This window comes from Grampus griseus (assembly GCF_964374135.1).
Source record: "Grampus griseus genome assembly, chromosome: 6".
In the NCBI taxonomy this organism is placed as follows: Eukaryota; Metazoa; Chordata; class Mammalia; order Artiodactyla; family Delphinidae; genus Grampus; species Grampus griseus.
The window spans coordinates 46,172,983-46,193,275 of NC_139000.1; the positions used below are offsets into that span (position 1 = coordinate 46,172,983).

The 20,293-nt window shown below is 35.1% G+C and overlaps 1 protein-coding gene across 1 annotated transcript; it reads right to left on the minus strand.

The window, feature by feature from the left end:
• Positions 1-1,487: 1,487 nt before the first annotated feature.
• On the minus strand, positions 1,488-19,266 carry ANXA1 (annexin A1). The gene is made up of 13 exons (XM_082656752.1): positions 19,120-19,266; positions 12,393-12,469; positions 12,190-12,298; positions 11,583-11,677; positions 10,625-10,738; positions 10,119-10,209; positions 8,459-8,538; positions 8,211-8,267; positions 6,550-6,643; positions 5,586-5,681; positions 4,398-4,456; positions 2,862-2,984; positions 1,488-1,832 (listed from the first exon to the last, which is right to left on the minus strand). The coding sequence occupies exons 2-13, from the start codon at positions 12,456-12,458 to the stop codon at positions 1,776-1,778; spliced, it is 1,041 nt and encodes a 346-aa protein (XP_082512878.1). The 5' UTR covers positions 12,459-12,469; positions 19,120-19,266; the 3' UTR covers positions 1,488-1,775.
• Positions 19,267-20,293: the final 1,027 nt, after the last annotated feature.

Here is a 20,293-nt window from a genome sequence, read left to right on the forward strand (position 1 = left end):
ATGGTTAAGAGAGGCAAAGAAGAATAACTAGGTGAGGCAGTTTCTTTAAAATTAATTTGGAAGAGGAAGAGTGTGTATGCAGTCTTAACTGGCAGAAATATTTGTACCACCTTGACCTTGTTTAGAACAGTGATAACAAACATACCTGGATAAATCCATCCTGTCTCAATGAACCAGTCTCAGGTTCCCTCTCAGGTACTTCTCCTTCTCAATCCAGCACACAAGGAAGGTGTCATGTATAATAACAAAAGAACTAAAAAAATCAGTGCTGTAATAAGCAGCATATCTCAGTTTGGCCAGCCTCAGTTTGGCTAATACGTTATGGGCCAAGTCATCATGGTTGTTCCATAAGATGCGTGGGACAGGTGTCCATGGAGGAAAGTGAAGGACAGTAATTAAGGAAAATAAAGCTACAGTCAGGTGAATGAAGGTGAGAATAGTCAGAAATTCAAATACCCAACTCAATTCTTTTGGGAATGGATAAATTAAATTACCACCTATGTGGTAAGAATACTCTGAGAGGAAAATAACTGATTTTTTTTTTTTTTACTAATGTGCAAAAGCAATTTAATGGAAGAAAAACTACCTTTTCAACAAACGGTATGAGAGCAACTGGATAGTCATATGCAAAAAAAAAAAAAAAAAAAATTTTGACCAAGGTATGATCTCACACTTTACATAAAAATTAATTCAAAATGGATCACAAACTGAAATGTAAAATGGAAAACTATAAAACTTTTAGGAAAGACAGAAGAAAATCTTCAGGACCAAAGGTTAGGCAAAGAGTCTGTAGATGTGACACCAAAAGCAAAATCAATGAAAGGAAAAATTGAAAAATAGAATCTCATTAAAACTTGAAATGTTTCCTCTGAGAAAGTCTTTCTCTATTAAGAAGATAAGAATACAAGCTATAGACTGAGAAAATATTTGCAAACCACATATTTGACAAAGGACTAATATGTAGAATACATAAGGAATTCTCAAAAGTCAACAATAAAAAATAAACAATGCCAAAATACAAAATAGTGACAATATCAAATGCTAGTGAGGTTGTGGAGAGGAGAAACTAGATTACTCATACATTTATGATGGGAAAGTAAAATGGTACAGCCACTCTGGAAAGCAGTTTGATCGTCTCTTAGAAAATATGCAACTACCATTTTTTAAAAAGTGAGGAATTTTTATTGCTGTTGCTATTTCATCTTTATACTGGTTCATGAAATATAGCAGAATATCCAATTGTTACAATGCTGATGCAATAAATCCATTATTATACAAAGATACTCTCTCAATAATCTGTACCCAAATGGTAAAATGTATGAAGTTCATTTTCTAACTCTGTGAATACTTTATGTTGTTTAATATGTAAAATCTATTTCATTAGAGGATTATAATTTAGAATTCAGGCTCCTGTCCCTTGATATCAAATTAAACAACTGCATTACACACAAAGGAAAATCAGAATAGAAGAACCAATGACACACCAATTGTCCTGTAAAACCATTTTAATTTCTGTGACATAAACATCTTTCTCAAGCAATGTTACTAGAACAACCTCTTTATGGGGTTTTATAGTTTGGAGTAAATATATTTTTAAAAAACTTTATTATATAGAATTGAAATAAAAAATGATTTATAGGCTATACTTTTTAGGAAGGAGTTACTAGACTATATTCCTGTTGAAGAAACTTTCCTATTTAAATCTATGATATGGAATGGAAAGATATGGTTAATAAGTCTTCTGATCAAAAAGCTTGAGATCATCAAAGGAATGTTTAGTCTCCTGCACAGAGAGACACCAGGATTTTTTCATAATCTCCCTTGGTTTCATCCTGTTGATAAAAAATAAAGTATACTTAATGCTACCTGAAACCATAATCAATAGAAGGTATTTTTAAATTGTAGAATAATTACTGTATTAGACTTAACAGTTGTAAAACGTACATCACAGTACATCTATTTTCTAGGATCTTGGATAAGAATATCACTTATTTAATTAAATAATATAATTCATATAGCAGATAACTGATATTTTAATTATTATATGAAAAGCAATGGCTTTCAAAATTCAGATTGCAAACTTCTCTGAATTGATCATGTTATATATTAGAGCCATTATTTTCCAAGAATGAAATATCACACAGAATTAAGTATAACACAATATAATTTCATATCACCTCTGGCTTGCTCAACCAGAGTGAAAGTTATAAGCCCATGATATTCTCACTTTTTCTTGGTAGATTTTAGTTATCCAATATAAATGCCAAATTGAATTTAAACAGTCACTTATCTTTCATTAAGTTCAAAACCCCTTGACTTGTCTTTTTTTACTTCTTAACTTGAACATGTATTTTATATATTTCACATATGACAAAATTAAGGAAAAAGTTAGAATAAAATGTTTAAAATCCTCTGATCAGTATTCATTGATCATAAATCATTATATAAATCATAATATCTCTCTACTAAACTATTTTGATTGCTAAATGTATGTATGGGAAACTGTTTCCATGACTATAGAAAAATTTGCAGAGTCTTTCATTATAGAACTCACTAGTAGATTTTACCAGTGATAGTTCAGTTTACTTTAAATTACGTATCTTTTTTAAAAATTTTTATATTTTGGCTGTACCACATGGCATGCAGGATCTTAGTTCCCTGACCAGGGATCGAACCCGCACCCCCTGCAGTAGAAATGCGGAGTCTTAACCACTGGACCGCCAGGGAAGTCCCTGTATCTTAATATAACAAATTAATCTTACATATGAAATTTACAGATACAATAAGTCAGCCTTTCTCTTTGAAGAAGCTGCAAAAGTATTGTCATTTGTGGGGTTAGCATTATGAAAATCACAACATACCAGGATGGCTTGGCAGAGAGAGATGCCATACAACTTCTGATAGCATGCTTTGATGTCATTCATGTCGATTTCAGAACGGGAAACCATAATCCTGATCAGTGTCTTATGACGAGTTCCAATACCCTGTCCAAAACAAATGATGGTAAGTGTCCCTCATGTTCAGAGCATACTCTTAATAAGGGAGGATGTGGGTTTGAATGTGAAGCTCTTTTGCTCACCTATATAGTTTCTATGGAGAAACTATCACCACATTAAAATACACACACACACTTTACACAAGTGGTAATAAAATGACACAAACCAAACTGTGATATCTGCAGCATATATACGAGCTTTCATAACCTCCTAATTGGTCTTCTACCACCCAGTCTTTCCTCTGTCTAAACTATTCAATAATTACAAATGAAGTAAACTTTCTAAATTATAAATCTGATCTTCCCATTCATCTATTTAAAACCCTTCAATGGCCTTCTGCTGCTTTTAGGATGAAAACCAATCATTTTATCTGGGCTTACCATGCCCTGCCTAATTCTACAACTTCTTCCACCATGCACCATCACTCTAATTATGTTTACTATCCTGAAAGAGACATGATATCTCCTCCTCCTGGACCAGTCTTGCTTTATCCCTTCATCTCGTCCACTTCTGCTCTCCTCTGGCTATTTCTTTTTCAAATATCAGGTCTTAGTTTAGCTGACAGCAAGGCTACATTGATTTCCAAAGTCTGGGGCACAGGCCTCTCTTCTGCTCTTTTACAATACTAGGTTTTCATTGTTACCCATCTAATTGCCTCACTAGATAACAGCAGGCATGGGGTCAGGGACTGTACTGCCTACTACTGATACCTAGTAGCACGATGCCTATCACTTCATAGGGACTCTTTCCTATTAATTGAATAGTTAGATCGCTCTCCGAAGACTTCCTTATTTTGGAGTGGCAAAGGAAAAAAAAAGACAATTTCATAACTTGTCACAATACAAGCATGGAGGTGACATCCTATATAATAAGATGCATGCTAAATGATAAAGTTAAAGTGAAGTGGTTAAGGTATCTCAGATACATCTTAATAACACCTTCCACTTCAGTGATCTTAGAACAAAATTTAAAAATCTTAGAATGACATATAAAGCAATGGCATGGAAGACAGAATAATAAAAAAGATAAATGAAGCTTAGAAAGGGGGAGATTGTGCAACTTACAACCTTAGCAGAAGTAGGTTACTAAAATCATACATTAAATGAGGAAGTATATCACCCTTCCTCTGCCAACTGAAGTTTTATTTAAATCATGAGTAATCTACAAATTACATTCAAGCTCACCTTACTATCTTACCTATAAAAGAACATAAAAAATCTAACAGAGAATTTTATTCTAATAAGGAAGTATATTACCTCTTGCATTGGATGGAAAAGTAATTCTTTTTAATGGAAAGATCTCAAAATAAGTGTAATTTTCAAACAATATGAGGTTTTCTGTTCTTCTTTCCATACACCATAATTTTTTTTCCCTAAGCCAATCACATATGTTGAAAGTTACCTTCATGGCCTGATGAAGCTTCTCAGCAAAGAACATTGATTTGCTTGTGGCACACTTCACTGCAAGAGAGGTATATTATAGTTGACATATTTACCACCAAAAAAAGAAAGATGCATGTGACAGAAGCAAGAATACAGAGTTTTGCAAGTAAGATTCTATTCTCCATCCCTGTTCCTTACCCCTCCTACCAATATGGGATATTTGGCTTACAAGAAGCTATTCTCTAGATGGTGACTTTGAATATTCTGTCCTCTGACAACATCACTTTTTTCCTATTATCTTAAATCTACCCAATAGCAACTTCAGTATTTCATGCTATCCTGAGTATACTCTTCATGGAAACAGGGAAGCTAGCAGGTGTTAAAGGTCATGCTGGCATGGAAGAAATAGTTCTGCATGTTGTAATAAGAAAAAAATTTTAAGTGGAACAAGACAGTCTTAAAATATAAGGCAGCTGCCAAATATAAAATACTAACAGATGTGTCAGTTGGTATGATTCTCTACCTTGACACTCAAAGTGTGGTCTATGGACCAAAAGAATTGGCATCAACTAAGAGCTTGTTAGAAATGCAGAATCCAGGCCCCACCCCAGACCTACTGAATTAGAATCTGCATTTTAACAATCTTCCCAAGGGATTCATATGCACATTAATGTTTGAGAAGCACTGCTTTAAAATGCAGGTTTCCAAACCTTGACTGGTCATCTGAATAAAATGGGAAACCTTTAAAATCCTTTTCTCCTGAAGACCTTTTCAGAAGCCACCAGGGACCTACTGAATCAAATCCTTTGGACTTGCCCAAGATTACTCAGTTAGCAAGTGACAGACCAGAATGTGGATCTGCATTTATTTAATTCCAAATCCTATGCTCTTAATGACCATTTTGAATTTCCTTTGTGCCATGCCCGGCCTGGTGTATTGCATGGTAGTATAAGTAAGGTGCTCAGTAAGTACTGTCCACCTGCCCATTTTTCTAAAAAAGGAAATAATATCTGTTACTACTAACAAGGCCATTGTATAACATTAGCTAAATATTTATTGCCGTTATCTTACATGTTGCCTCTATTTGAAATATAAATTACATCTGAGTTTTTGTTTTGTTTTGTTATATTTTATTTTGTAAATTATGGGACAGCATTGACAATGCAATTTCAAGTTAGAAAACTCTTCCCCCTCCAGGACTACATACCAATAACTGTGAGGCATTTCTCGATGTCACCTTTCAGCTCCAGGTCCAGAACTTTGTTCATGTCATGCTTACTGAACTTGGAGTACTTCTGAAACACTGAATATTAAATTTAAACTAAGAGATGTACAAAACATCCTATTCTTTAGCAAACTTGAGCAAAATCAGGGCAACTGAGTCAAAGTATTCCTTAGGAGGACTGAACTTCAAAAAACACATTTTAAAGCTAATTATTCAACGGAGCATATTTTGGATACTTCATCTTCTCTGAGGAATGTAACTTCCATGGCTATTTTGGTGCTTCTGTATATTTTGGGGAAATTTTTGCAAATGTTGACATTTATTAGAAGTGGCATGTGATTGACATCCATAACACTACATCAGAGACAAGTGCCATAACAAATGGATCTTTCCTTATATAAAGATCTGTGTAGTAGATTTCTCTTAATTGTAACATTAGAAATCGGAGTGCTGTTATAAAAATAATAAACTTTAGGTAATCGTCATGACCTTCCCTTCGCCTTGACTTCCAGAAGTCAAGAGGTAAATCCTGTGATCAAAGGCAAGAACTCTTTTTTTGGTTTTTGTTTCTGCAGCATCTAGATACTCTTTTCTTCACTCAGCCATGAGTGAAGTTGTTGTTTTTCTTCATTGTATTTTCATTTGTTCTGTTGTATGTGTATATGTTGTCAGACCTATTCCAAATATTTTAGGGAAAGGAAATAGCAAAAATAACAAACTAATGTTCTACATGCCAAAGTCATAAAATGTGTTTCAAATACTATAAAATGGTGGTGGTACAAAGCTGGACAAATGCACAAATAGCAAGAAGGGGTCAGGAACACTGCATCCATTTGGTATCAGAGTGACAATGATTAAGATTTCTCTCTTTTCTTTCTCTTATTTGCCCTAAAAACCCCCTGCATCTTCTATAAACAATCGCAGGAAACATTTGTTTTATTCTTACCTCTGCGAAGATGGCAAGGGCTTCTGGTGGTAAGAATGGTGGTGAACACATTAACATCTGTCCCTTTTCTTTTTTCTCCTGCTTCATATAAGGCCTGTCAAGAAACACAAAAATAAACACTTGACTATCTGCTAACTTGCTATCTGCACAAGAATGTTAGATCTGTTCAAAGATTCTGGAGGCAGCAGCTGCTTTGTGTCCAATACAATCAGAGTAGGCAATGCTAAGATTATAAGTTCCTTAAAGATGGGAACCCTATTTTGTCAAGTATTTTCCACAGTATCTCTCAAGGTGCCTTGCGAACCCCAGAGACTGAATATATGTTTGCAGAATAAATGTTTGTTAAATAAAATTGCTTTAAGATTGCACTCTGTATCAAGGCAACTCCAAGGGACTGTCTAATTTTTAATTTTACTTTTAATTGTTCAAAGTAGTTTTCAGCAAATGGTACTGGTAAGTCAATAATTCAACCATTACCTAGATCTTGAATTTTGATGTTAGAATTTCTGTATTCAAATTCTGACTGTGCCACTTCATAGCTCTGCAATCTTAGATAAATAGTTTCACCTTATTAAACTACAGATTTTCCTCTTTTGCAAATGAAAAAGATAGTCCCTGCCTTATTGTCACAAACATGCTCTATTAACTTTGAAATGTTAATTACCATCCTCTTCCTGGGTCACACTAATCCATGTAGCTGCCATAAATATACATCTAAGAGCCCTGATAGCCTTAAAATGGAAAGCAAATTCAGAAATATCACAAGCAAATAAGAGTAATTTCTTACTATGGGCAACTATTCAAATGCTAACTTTGGTTCTTTGGTATGATTGCACAATTTCTATTAAAATGGTCAAATTTCCAACGGGCATAAGAAGTTATTCTGGACTTTCCAAGCAAAGATCTGATATATATGCATTCATTCAACAAAAGTTAATAAATGCTTATTATGTGCAGGATAATGTACTGGTACAGTGAGTGGAGGTGATCAAATAAGTTTCCATTCTTACTAATTCACTGTGATGAATTTGTAGAGAATACTATCTCATGAGGAAGGCATATGTAAATAATAGCTGTCTTTTTTTTTTTTTAACAAAAATTCCAGGCCCTAAAATGACACAGTTTTTCTAATGTTGCCAATGGATTGATGTATAAATAAAAAGCAACCTCGCTGAAACTATATATAACAATATGCTTGAAAGTATATAAATGTTACAATTTTTATAATTTTAATGTCATTACAATAATACTTTTACAATATAAACTTACACCTCTAAACCAATGTTCACTGTTAAAAGAATATTAGATGTGCTTATTCTTTCCACTTTACTTTCTTATACCTGGTAAAATAAAAATTCTGTTTTCTCAACAAAACAATTCTTGGGAATAACAAATCAAATTCTCCTTGTTCTCTCTCATTCCTCTCCAGCTTCATGAATAGTGCAATCTAATGAAAACATAAAGACCACATTTCCTCTCTTTGACCGCTTGAATGCAGGAAGGTAGGCATCATTCAGGGAATGGACATTAGGTACTATTGTCCTTTTGGAGGATTTCAGACTTGCTTTCACGTGGAGGCCCTCAAGTGGTACCTCACCTCAGGTAGGACCTATTTGAAGAAGGAAAGTGGATTCTAGGAGTATTTGTGTGTACTTGCTTACCCTGGCATCCGTATCAGCCAAGTCATCATCCACGGCAAGATCCTCACATCGTTCACCCTGAAAAATATCCCATTCTTTTGTAAGTGGTTTTCTAGCATGTAATCACATGATTTACTTAATTCCCTTAAAATCAGATGAGTAATATTCTTTGTGGGAAAAGGAATGAATTGCTCATTTCTAGAGAGACGAAATCTAAGATTTTACTTTTCATAAAAGAAGAGGCATTTCCTGAACTATCTGAGTTATACCTTAGCAAGAGAAAGCAAAGCCTTCCGATACTCTCCAGATGTGTCTGAGGTGATGTCTTTAGCCAGATCTCTCTTCAGTTCTGAGAAATAAGAAAAGTATATTTTGTATTAAACTAGTGATAAGTAATGGTGATAATAATAATACCTGACATCTCTATATTGGCTCACAATTTGCAATGCCAAGTGTTCAATGACTTTTGGGACACATTTCAAATATTATCATTTTTTAATAAAAATAGAGGAATCAGAGCAAGCAAAATTTTTGATCATCAAATTTATTGCCTATAAGGCAACTAAAACAATTTGGATAATACTGTGAAAAGCTATAGCCCTAAAGCTTTTGCTAACGAGAATAAATTGCATAGGTGTACATTATTAAATAACCAATTCTGAAATAAAACATACCAGAATTTAAGCAATGAGATGAATAGAACAGTTATTTAAAAGAATAAACCAGAGGAACTTGCTTGAACACAGAGTATTTATTTACTTAAAAAATATCTTATACGTAATATATTTTAGTTATGCGTGTATATGTGTATGTATACCCGTCTACCTTAGATATAGATGTAAAACTTTTCTTTGTTAAACACCCATACTTAACTTGCAAAATTATGCCGTATTGGCAAAAAATTAACTGAATTTATAATTCACTAGAAGACAGAACAATTTAATAAGCTGTCATTGAACTATACATTGGGAATAATTTATGGATATTTACCTTTGTAAACTATGTTTCATCAAAGAAAAAAACTAATAATAATGCCCCTCTTGATGGTTTTCACTGATAAATGGATTTAAGATAAATATTGATAATGAGATATGAATTGCAGAAAATGAGGTTAAAAGCTTCCTTATTCTGGTTCCTTTATTAGATTGCTGTGAAAATAATACACAAGGGCTATTGTATTCTCTATGTTTGGTATTAAAATCAAGCAGAAATATCCTCCGTGGTGCTACATATTAAGCTGGGAAAACAAAAAAGCTGGGGACTTAGGAAACTAGAAAAGGAAAATAGTAAAGGCCCAGCACTGCCCAGGACCCACTTGCAGATACTCTTTATAGTGTTGAGCATACCACTGAAATGAGATGTTTCACTGAATAGATAACATGAGCCACTGCTGGTCTTTCATCCCCATGGATCTATCTGGACATTGAAGGTAAGTGAGTCATTTATACTCATAATGGTAAAGTTAGTTTCCATCAGAGAATTATAAGCACCAAGCTCTGTATTTTTTCAAGGACAAATGTTTGGGGTGTTTTGTTGTTATCTTTTCAAAATGGAAGACAACGGGACATTTTTATGAAATAAACCTCAGAAAGATAAGAAATGTTTTTAGGAAATTCTTTAAATTCAGTTCTTTGAATTGAGTTTTCCACTGCAATAATATGTGGCCATTTGTCCCAAAGGGACATTTTTTATTAAAGTGCAAACTTGATGAGGGCTGAGACAATTATGTCCCTTATCTGAACCCCAGCAGCTCTAATGTGTCTGGTAACAGTATGTGCGTGTGGTAGACATGTGGTAAACAATGAAGAAATATGTCAATATGTAGTTTCCAAAGTCCCCATAATTAACATCCACACTCAATTATTTTTTGAAGTATATCAGATTTCCTTTCCGACTAAGGCACTTGGGTTGTTGGACATTAAAACTTACCTTCTTTATAGACTCTGTTAATTTCTTTGATTTCTTTGTTAGTTCTTGATGCCAAAATTTCATTCAGAGTGTCTTCATCAGTTCCAGCGCCCTGAATTGAAAAAGAAGAATAAAATGTAGAAAAATCTTCATTCAAGAATATCAACTAGTTTTTGCGTCCCAAAATTTGTTTGAATCTGACATTTAGTAAATTTCTCACAGTGTTTAGTAAATATCCACAATATTTAATAATTACAATAAGGTCTATCTATTATAGTGCTCTAAAAACAAAATGGGTTTAAAGCAAATATTTTGGGCAAAAACGTAAAAAGAGAGATCTATGATATACAATAACATCATGAAGGTAGTGGAAATAACATAGTTGTTAACACCAACATTTATTTATTTATTCATTTTGTAACCACTGATTGATAGCCCTATAATAGTTGTTGAGAATACAGTAAGAGGCATCAGTGGATTAGACATTCTCTTGAGGAAAGGAGTTTTGCTTAAATTAGATGATTTACCCGCATGGCAGCACGGAGCTCATCAGCATCAAACTGGGCTGGAGTTTTCAACAGAGCCAAAGCAACTGTCTCAAGGTGACCTGTGAGGGCTTTCTTCAGAGCTTCATCCAGGGGCTATAACAAGGAGATGTTATAACCTTCTAGTAAATAACATGCAGGGTGATGACAGTAATGTGGTGTTACCTGATCTTTAGATAGTCTTACTGAGTCCTAAACCCAACCATTTTTTAGAGCTCCTTCCCTTTACATAGAAAAGGGTACTTGATATTTAATATCTTAGTCTTTTAGATCTAGAGTGATTAGAATGAAATTTACTGAATTCATTGATAAGTTTTTAAAGGACAGGGTTCTCAATCCTTTATACAGGGAAGAAATCACAAAGCTCAAAAGATAGGGGTTGTGTATTAACAGAAAGAGTAGTAAGAATACTTTAAAAATAATGTATTAATAACTTTTCCAACCATTGGGATTTGCACTGTTCAAATAAGCACTATAATCAGACATCAAATAGTTTTCTAACTGTACTCCTTAAAAAAATTGCCCATTTTTTGTATAAAAATATAAAGCTTACTTTTAAAATAGAATTATATGTATAAACTTTACATTCAGACATTAAACAGTTCAGTTTAAGTTTTAGCAGAAGACACATTTCAATCAGAACCTATTTCTTATTGCCAATAGTAATCTTGATGTCTGTTATGTTCAAGTTAAAGGCTTGTCTCCAATACAGAACACCACATGACATGTGCAAAGAATCAAGATGACAAAACAATATATAAAACCAGGAAATTTGCTAGAATTGATTACATTGCAACCAAGAGGATAAATACAGTAATCTTAGTTGTAATGGAAAAACAGTGGTTAGAGACTGACAGAACTAGGCAACTGTGCTTCAAAATCTATACTTAAACATAAATATGACTGAAATTAATTATCTCAATTAACCACTCCAACCTACCTTTCCTTTTTCCTGGAGATAGGCTGCTTTGATCTGCTGACGCTGGGCATTGTTTCTCTTAGTCAGAATTTCAATGATGGTTGCTTCATCCACACCTGGAAATAAAGGGCCCCTAGACTTCTAAAATCAATTTTCTTCATCATCAACAACATAAAATGGTTCATTATCAAGATGCTTCAAAGGGAGTTCTTAACAAAACTAAGAAGTACAAATTTTACCAGACTGGGATATGGATGCGATACTGCATATCAAATGGAAGCACTTGGGATGACATTCCATTCACTTGAATGAGAAAGGAGGAAGAAATTGTTCCTGGCCCTCAGTGTTGCAGTGTTTGTTTCCTAGATTAAACCCTAAATGTGAGCAGAGGTGTTGACTTCAGCATTGAGCCTGTTAGAAATGAGCTTTGTGAGCATATCTGTTGTAGAAGTAGATATTCTACCGATTTGACCAAAATTTCCCAAGCGCTGAGAAAGGAAATATATCTTCATTGACAAGGAAATCTTTTTATCTTCAAAACAAAAGACTCTTTAAATTGCACAGGTCTGTTTTTTAGTAGCCATTTTGAAATGTCTAGGAGGGAACTGTTTTGGGGAGACAGAATTACCTTTAGCTGTGATTGCTTTATGCAAGGCCTCAACATCTGAGGATGGATTAAAGCTAGGGTAGGGGCTCACTGATGACCCAGGACCACCTTTGGATCCTTTCACAGTTTTCTGTGGATGAGAGAGAAATAAATTACTGTCCATTCACTTACTTTAGTTTCTATTTTAATATTTAACTGAGTTCTTTTATTGTCACTTGACTTACAATGTATTCCTGCTCGTCATTGTCAATAAACCAGGCCTGCTTGAGAAATTCATTTACCATTGCCATTTTTGAAGGATCTGAAAAGAAAACAGGTCGATGCGTTTACAAACCACAAACCCACCACATATACACACCACTCCACCCCTTTACATACACAAGACGTAGAGCAGCCTTGCCTTTACTTTCCAGGATTATCTTTGGAGCATCATAAAATGCTAGATTTGGGTTTTTTTAAAAGAGAGTCTACCAGCCTTGAACAGAAACCCATAGCCTCAGAAACGTAGCTCTTCCTCAGCATATTCAGGACTCACTTTAGGGATCAGATGACTTCTATAAGTAAGCATATAGGCTGAAGAGAGGAGCTGGTGTTTCACTTCACTGCTCTAAATTTACAGACCACCCACTGTATGCCAAGCACTGAGGGTGCAAAAAACATTGAAATATCCCTTGGCTCAAAGAACTTGAAGCCAGTGTGTGCTCTCCCTAAGAAAATTCAAAAGCTAAGAACAATTCTGAGAGGAAGTTCTTGGTGACCGGAGCCTCTCTTGAGAATAGTTGAGATTAGCAGAAAAGTTAAAAGAGAACAAAACAGAGAGAAACTTGTCACATTTGGGAAGTTGAAAGAAGTTTACTAGAGCAAGAAATGTTAACAGAAGCCCAAATTTAAAAGTTTAAATATATTTCCAAAGGTTTGGATAAACATTAATGGATTTTTTAAAGAGAAAGTTATATTTCAGAAAGGTCATCCTGTATCCTAGAGAATGGCTAGGAGATGTGCAAGAGGGAAGATTAGAGACCATTTAGTAAGTTGTGGGAGAATCTATGTAGGATTAATGAGGACTTAAAAGTAATGGGTAGAGAAGTAGCATAATACTGACATTTATAAGGTAAAATAATCTATGACTAATCTGTGGGAGTGGATTCAGACTCAAAACTCTATAGAAAGATAGTCAGGTGATATTTCTCCCTGAAATAATTCAGTTTTCTTTTCCATTCCGTGGTATAAAATTATTTCAGTACCTGGAGTAATCACTACATTCACATTTCTTCCTATTTGAGCTGTCTAAATACTAGTCCTACATGTGTTTTTTTTACCCAACATGAAAAACCCAGAAAAGGATTATTTTATAGCAGGTGCCTTGCTCTAACAGGATTCATTAGAGTGAAATTGCACCATGCATGCCCTCTTTTGGAAAACTCTATCTTAAAGAAAATTGCCTGACTTGCTGTCGTGGTTCAGCAATATTTTTATTTAATAAAACATGTATATTTTTAAAACCTGAAGTACGTTAAAAATTAATGCATTCTCTGAGTTATCTACAAAAGAAGCCATCAATGACCCTTTTTGTCTAGGGATTTTTTTTTTAGGAGCTCAAGCTCCAGGTCTACACTGATCTATCTCTCCATACCCTTTTGTTTATTTCTCTGGAGACAGCTATCATGAGTACATCTGAAGGAGGTTGGAAGGATAATCTTAGCAGTTTTAAATTCTTGCTATGAAGCTAAATGACTCATGAGGAGTAAAACCCATAACCTGATTCCTTAATGGCATGTTCAGACAAATTTCAGTCCACACCTGCTGAAAAATGGCTGTAGTTGCAAGTAATGAGATTAAATACGTGAGAGAATTAATATCTAAAGCAGAAACTATCTCCACTTAATTATCATGGGGATTGTTCAAATTACTGTTGTGTCATCTGTGAGAAGAACCAATATATTGCGCACTCACTTAATCTCTTCCCCTCAAGCAACTGATAAATTTAAAGTTATTTCCTGAGGTAAAGTCATGGTGTACAATTTTGCACAAGGTTTTAGTTCCTATTATACTATAATCTGGTGCAACTGCTGTTGGCACATGGAGTGTCATTTTCCTTTTGCTTAATTGGCATATCCAAAACTTCTTGCACTTTCTGGCAAGGTTTCAGGTATTTAAAATGTCCATTTTTATCATCTCATCCATGCCCTTTATGAAGTAGAATCCTCAAAATGAGTGATATGATCGGTCACTTAGCAAAGTACTTTTCCCTCAATTATAGAAATATGTGTTCCAATATTTCCACTCTTTTCAATTAGAAAAGAAAAACTTCAAAAGAAATCAAAGAAGAGATTAAGGATCTTGTCAAAAGTAATTTAAAAAATGAGCCTCACAACTTCAAAATAAATTTTATGTAAACTTTACTTCACAATTTTTTCACTTAAAAATGCTTACATAGGGCTTCCCTGGTGGCGCAGTGGTTGGGGGTCCGCCTGCCGATGCAGGGGACGCGGGTTCGTGCCCCGGTCTGGGAGGATCCCGCGTGCCGCGGAGCGGCTGGGCCCGAGGGGCGTGGCCGCTGAGCCTGCGTGTCCGGAGCCTGTGCTCCGCGGCGGCAGAGGCCGCGGCGGTGAGAGGCTCGCGTACCGCAAAAAAAAAAAAAAAAAAAATTAAAAAATGCTTACATAATGCATCAGTTTCTTAAAAAAAAAAACTTGAGAAAGCCTAGAAAATGATATTGCTCTATTAATTACTTGATACAAAATAACAAAAACAACGGGGTTGAATAATTTGTTTGACACAAGAGTATCCATAGAGGAGACAGCTTTGTGACATAGCCTCTGTGTTCCTCGATTTTAGTCTGAAGCCATTTGGATGGCCTGAAGGTATGATCTGGAATATGGTCAAGCAACCTGAATAGAACCTACTCAGGAAAGCAATTAGAGGAAAACGGAATCTAAATTCAGCCAAACAAGATCCACTAGCTCTCAGCAAAGCTTAAAGACACAAGGATTGTGGCAGGAGGTACAAACCCTCAAGGAAGTAGTTTCGATCATGTACTGCTAGTTAAGTGCTCAAACGCAGCTACATGTTTTAACAGAACGTTGAATAGTTGCAACACACCTTACAAATACCACAGCAAAAATATTTTGCTCAGATTGTATTGCTAAACCATTCTGTGTGTTCAATACCTAACCTCTGTATGAAAACCAGCATTTTGTACTTGATTAAACCCATTCAGTAATTTGAAGGTAAGATCTCTTAACTATAAATAAATCACAAACATGCAAACATGTTTTATAGATTGCCACATGCTATACAAATATTTGTCATATATTTTTACTATTCAGAGAATGATCTAGTCTATGAAGTAAAATTGTACAGTAAAAAAAGAATTTAATAACCCTCTGAGTTCACAACAGGTTTTATTTTTTCCATCTTTCTTTTAAGTTGCAATGTTTAGAACATGTACTAGGTACTTAAGAGCTTATTTTATTAATTTTCCTTGGCTCAATATATATTTAATCTGGCTACCAATGAGCTCTGAAACCAAGTTTATCTCAGTCTTTAACATCATCTAATTTGAAGATGAAATTGACCATTTATACATAGGCTGACCTATATGGAAATTAATAATATTCCAGAGTTCTTCTAATTAATCATCTGTGAACATGCACTGCCTACCAATCTCATTTATCTATGAAAAAATGTGTAACTTTTTAGGGATTAACATTTTTTTGTATGTGTCATAAAAGAGCTCTCTTCCTCTCATTCAGCAATAAATTAAAGAAGGTAAATATGCACAAAAAGATGCTAGACAGAGAGGGAGCCATGCTTACTAAATGTAAGAGAAAGGTATTCCAGAAATGGTACATTAGCAATTGTACCAACTGGACAGTTTGAGAAAACTATGGCTTATTGTATGAAAGTTAATTTCCTGATTTTTTTAAACTGCACTATGGTTGAAGTATCTAGAGACATGGGGACATCATATCTGCAGTGTTCTTTCAAATGATACAGAAAAGAAAAACTGTATAGAGGGTGGAAGGGGGAAAAGGAAGAATTAATGAGAAAGCAAATGTGGTGAAAGGTTAACACTTGGGGAACCTGGGTAATAAGTATATGGTGATTCTGCGCAGTTTTCTTGCAACTCTTCTGAAGGTTTGAAATTATTACAGAAGAACAGTTTTTAATAACTTTAAAAACCACAATTTCTATCTCTGTCAGCTTCATGAAAGGCTACTTCCAGAATTTCTGACAGAGGAAACTGAGTTTTGTGGTCTATCATGCCTTCCTTGAGACAAGTGGGAAAGATCAGAGTTCTGCAAAGACAGCAGCAGAAATTTGATCCTTGCAGAGGACAGCATCATTATTCCCATTTTCTACCTGGGTAAACAAAGTGTAATTTCTTCTGGCAGTTTTCTAGATACTACTGGCAAGCATCAAGGCATACATAAATCCATGCCTTCTGATTCCAAAATATTGTATATGCTTTTAAACTAGTGACCAAAAAGATGATGACAAGATCAATGTTATTTTTAATAGCTTACACTTAAGAATCAAATTCATTCACAGTTAACCCATGGAGACTGTGGCAGGTTTCACCCCAGCCCGAGGGAGTTTATTCTTCAATACTTTGGCCTGTGCATAGTTTTTTCCCTCGAATATATATTCCACAAGTCTTTCCCACACCTACTCGTTTGAGAAAACGCAATTAGTCTGTACAACGGCATGACTTACGAAGAGCCACTTTATGAAAGGTAGTCTCATGAATGTTTTGCTTCTAGACTTTTGAGTAAGGTGTTCCCTTTGCCTGGAATGCTGTTTCATCCTCCATGTCCAATTCCCTTTGCCTAAATGATGCTTCTTGGTGAGGACTCAGCCTACACTTCATGATATCCTCCAAGAGGCCTTCCTTGGTCCAGCACTGAGGTGAGTGACTGACCTTCTGTGTGCTCCCGAAGCATCCTGCCTTTACTCCTACACTTGTCCCTATTGTTCTGCATTATCACTTTCTATTTACTTATCTATATTTATAGCAGCATTCCATGGGGGCAGTGATAACCTACCATTCATTATGAACCTCTAATCCCTGGCAGAATGCTTTGTACTTAGTATGCTAATAAGCATTATTGAATGAACAAATATTGTATCAGTGCTAATTATTCAGGAAAAATATCTATACTAATTTAACAAATATTTTCTACCCACAACTATAGGATGTAAAAATAAGAATTGAGGAGCTCTGAGCCCTACTTTGACTCTCTTTAGCTGGCTGTTTGCCCTCAAGAAAACATTTAACTTCTCGGCAGTGGGGGAGAGGGCCTCCATTTATAAAAATAAGAGTGTTGAAATACACAGTAGCTAAGATTCATTATAGCTCTGAAGTGCCAGTCTTAAATTTCACCTCAAGCAGATGGAGGTGGAGAAAATTAGCATAATGAATGAAGGTATTATATAAATTGTATCTGTTCTGATCTTTCTGATAAAACTCTCTCCCATTTTAAGGAAAGAGGAAATCATTTACTGAAAAAACGGCTTTTGGTTTATCACTGAAAAATAATACGTCCATGGCTTTAAATATGTCATCAATTAATGGGTCTAGAGAGGATTAAAAACCAGCTCAGCAAGCTAACATCAATAGAAACCAATCTTTGCAGATCATTTGACTGAAAAAGTATTTAATAACCATGAAACTCTAGCTGGTTTCTTAATAATATTATTATTAACAGTTTTGTCAACAACCATCAAATGTCAGATATCTGCCAGATGTGGTTGAGCCTGGGGCTACAGGGTGGTTAACATAACTTCTGGAGAAGAGGCCACTTGGAAATTATGAAACCAGCATTTGACCACATTTGAATCGTTTTGCAATGTGCCTACCAAAATACATTCCTGCAAGCAGGGGAGAATATTACTTTTTCAAGGTCCATACATAATTTTAGACACAAACAAGGCAAGAAAAAGCACACCTTTTTTGATTAACTAGCACTAAAAATCATATGTTACGTCATTTAACTTAATATTCGGAATGAGCTAAGAAAAAATTCTTGAAGGAACATTTGTAATAAACAATAGCCAAATATATGGTGAGGATTCAAAATCTCTCACTTTTGCACATATATCCAACACCAGTAAAAACTCTACTTTAGATCTGCTTTTTGCTTTTCTAAGGAGTTTTATGGCCATTAGCTCATTCAGCAATCAAGATGCTACTAAGTGGAATATTTTTAGAGGGCCCTACAGGCATTCCCAAGAGATAACTTATCTGACACCACCCAGGAGGAAATACTTCCTTTCCCCTTAGGTTTTCAAATCAGGACTTGAAAAGCCTGTCTAAAACACAGAGACTACAGGAAAAAGAATGTGGCCACACCTTCTCTAAATGAAATGATTAGTAAGTGGATCCTCTAATTTACTTACACCGCATGAGTGAACATAACATTAATTTCAAAATGTTAATTACAAAAGCCATAATTGCCACTATGAGGTCTGAATCTATTTTTTTGTTTTGCTTTGTTTTGTTTTACAAAAGAAAAAATAAATTATTTAAGTCCTGCTATTTTGAGATAGCTCCCTGAAACCTATGTCTGGGTTCTTCTGGCCTGGCTCCCCACAGACACCACCATCCTTCATGATTTCCTTGTAAAGCATACACAGCTCGTGGAGACTCATAACTTGTAGGAAAAAACACATTCTTTCCTTCTTTTCCATGGTAACTCACCAACAGTACAATAAGCCAGTATTAAGCAAAGTTTCCTTGTTTTTAAAATTGTATTTCTTAACTAAGTAAAAATAAAACATTACAATTTCTGATTCCTAAAATATAAATAGCCAGTGTAATTTTACATAAAGATTTATCAAAGGTGTAAGTGCAGCTAGCCATAAATTACACAGAAGTAACATTAAACACTGTAATGGGAAAAGTTTTCAAAACAGCCAAAACTACCTAAATGTAAAACCAAGACTTACCTTTTTTTTTTTTGCCTCCGTCCAAAGACCTAAAGAGAGATTCTTCTCTGAACGGCTCACGCTGGAAGTGGAACCTTGGGCTTCTGATTTTATAGAATTTGAAAGGAGACCACACCTAGCAACCAGAAGTTAGTAACGGGCTGCCTTTTGTTTGAAATACTGGGTTCAGTCTTGCTCAAAACAAAGTGAAGCAAGCCTTGCAAAATTACTCACTAAACCAACTCAGAGCTGACAGCACAAAAGAAAAAAAAAAAGAAGTACAGATTTTTTTCCCTCTTCAGTTTGCACTGTTTTTTTTACAGAGGAGTAGAACGCAAGAGATTTTCAAGTATGCAGTACTATCCGCCTCAATCCTGATACCAATGATTGGCATACTTTTTTAGTCAAATGAATTGTGAGATGAAAAATCATAAACTTTAAAACAAAATAAAACCCCCTTTGGTTAAGTCCCAGCTTCATCACTAATTACTATGTGATCTTGGGGACATATTTAACTTCCCTGAATTTGTTTCAACTTTTGTGAAATAGGGCTAATATCTTCTAGGCTGCCTACTTACTAGAATTCTTATGACAATAAGAAATAATAATTAAGAAATTAAGAAATAATAGGGACTTCCCTAGTGGTAGAGTGGTTAAGAATCATCCTGCCAATGCAGGGACACGGGTTCGAGCCCTGGTCCGGGAAGATCCCACATGCCACGGAGCAACTAAGCTCCTGTACCACAACTACTGAGCCTGCACTCTAGAGCCCGCGAGCCACAACTACTGAAGCCCACAAGCCCTAGAGCCCGTGCTCCGCAACAAGAGAAGCCACCGCAATGAGAAGCCCGCGCACCGCAACAAAGAGTAGCCCCGCTCACCGCAACTAGAGAAAAGCCTGCAAGCAGCAAAGAAGACCCAACACAGCCAAAAATAAATACGTTTATTTTTAAAAATACAGTATATATTTGTAAATTTTAATGTTATGCAGTACTGGATAATCTTCTATTTCACCAGCATTTTTCCTGCCTTCAAAATAAAAGATGTTTTGTGCTTGCAGACATCTTGTTGATATAAATAAGAAATATAAAAGAAATAAAGCTCCAGGTTGTCTCAAAATTTCAAACAAAGTTAACCCTAGAAGTATGATCATTATGACATTCACAGAAAATATTGGCATTAGAGGAAGGCTTAT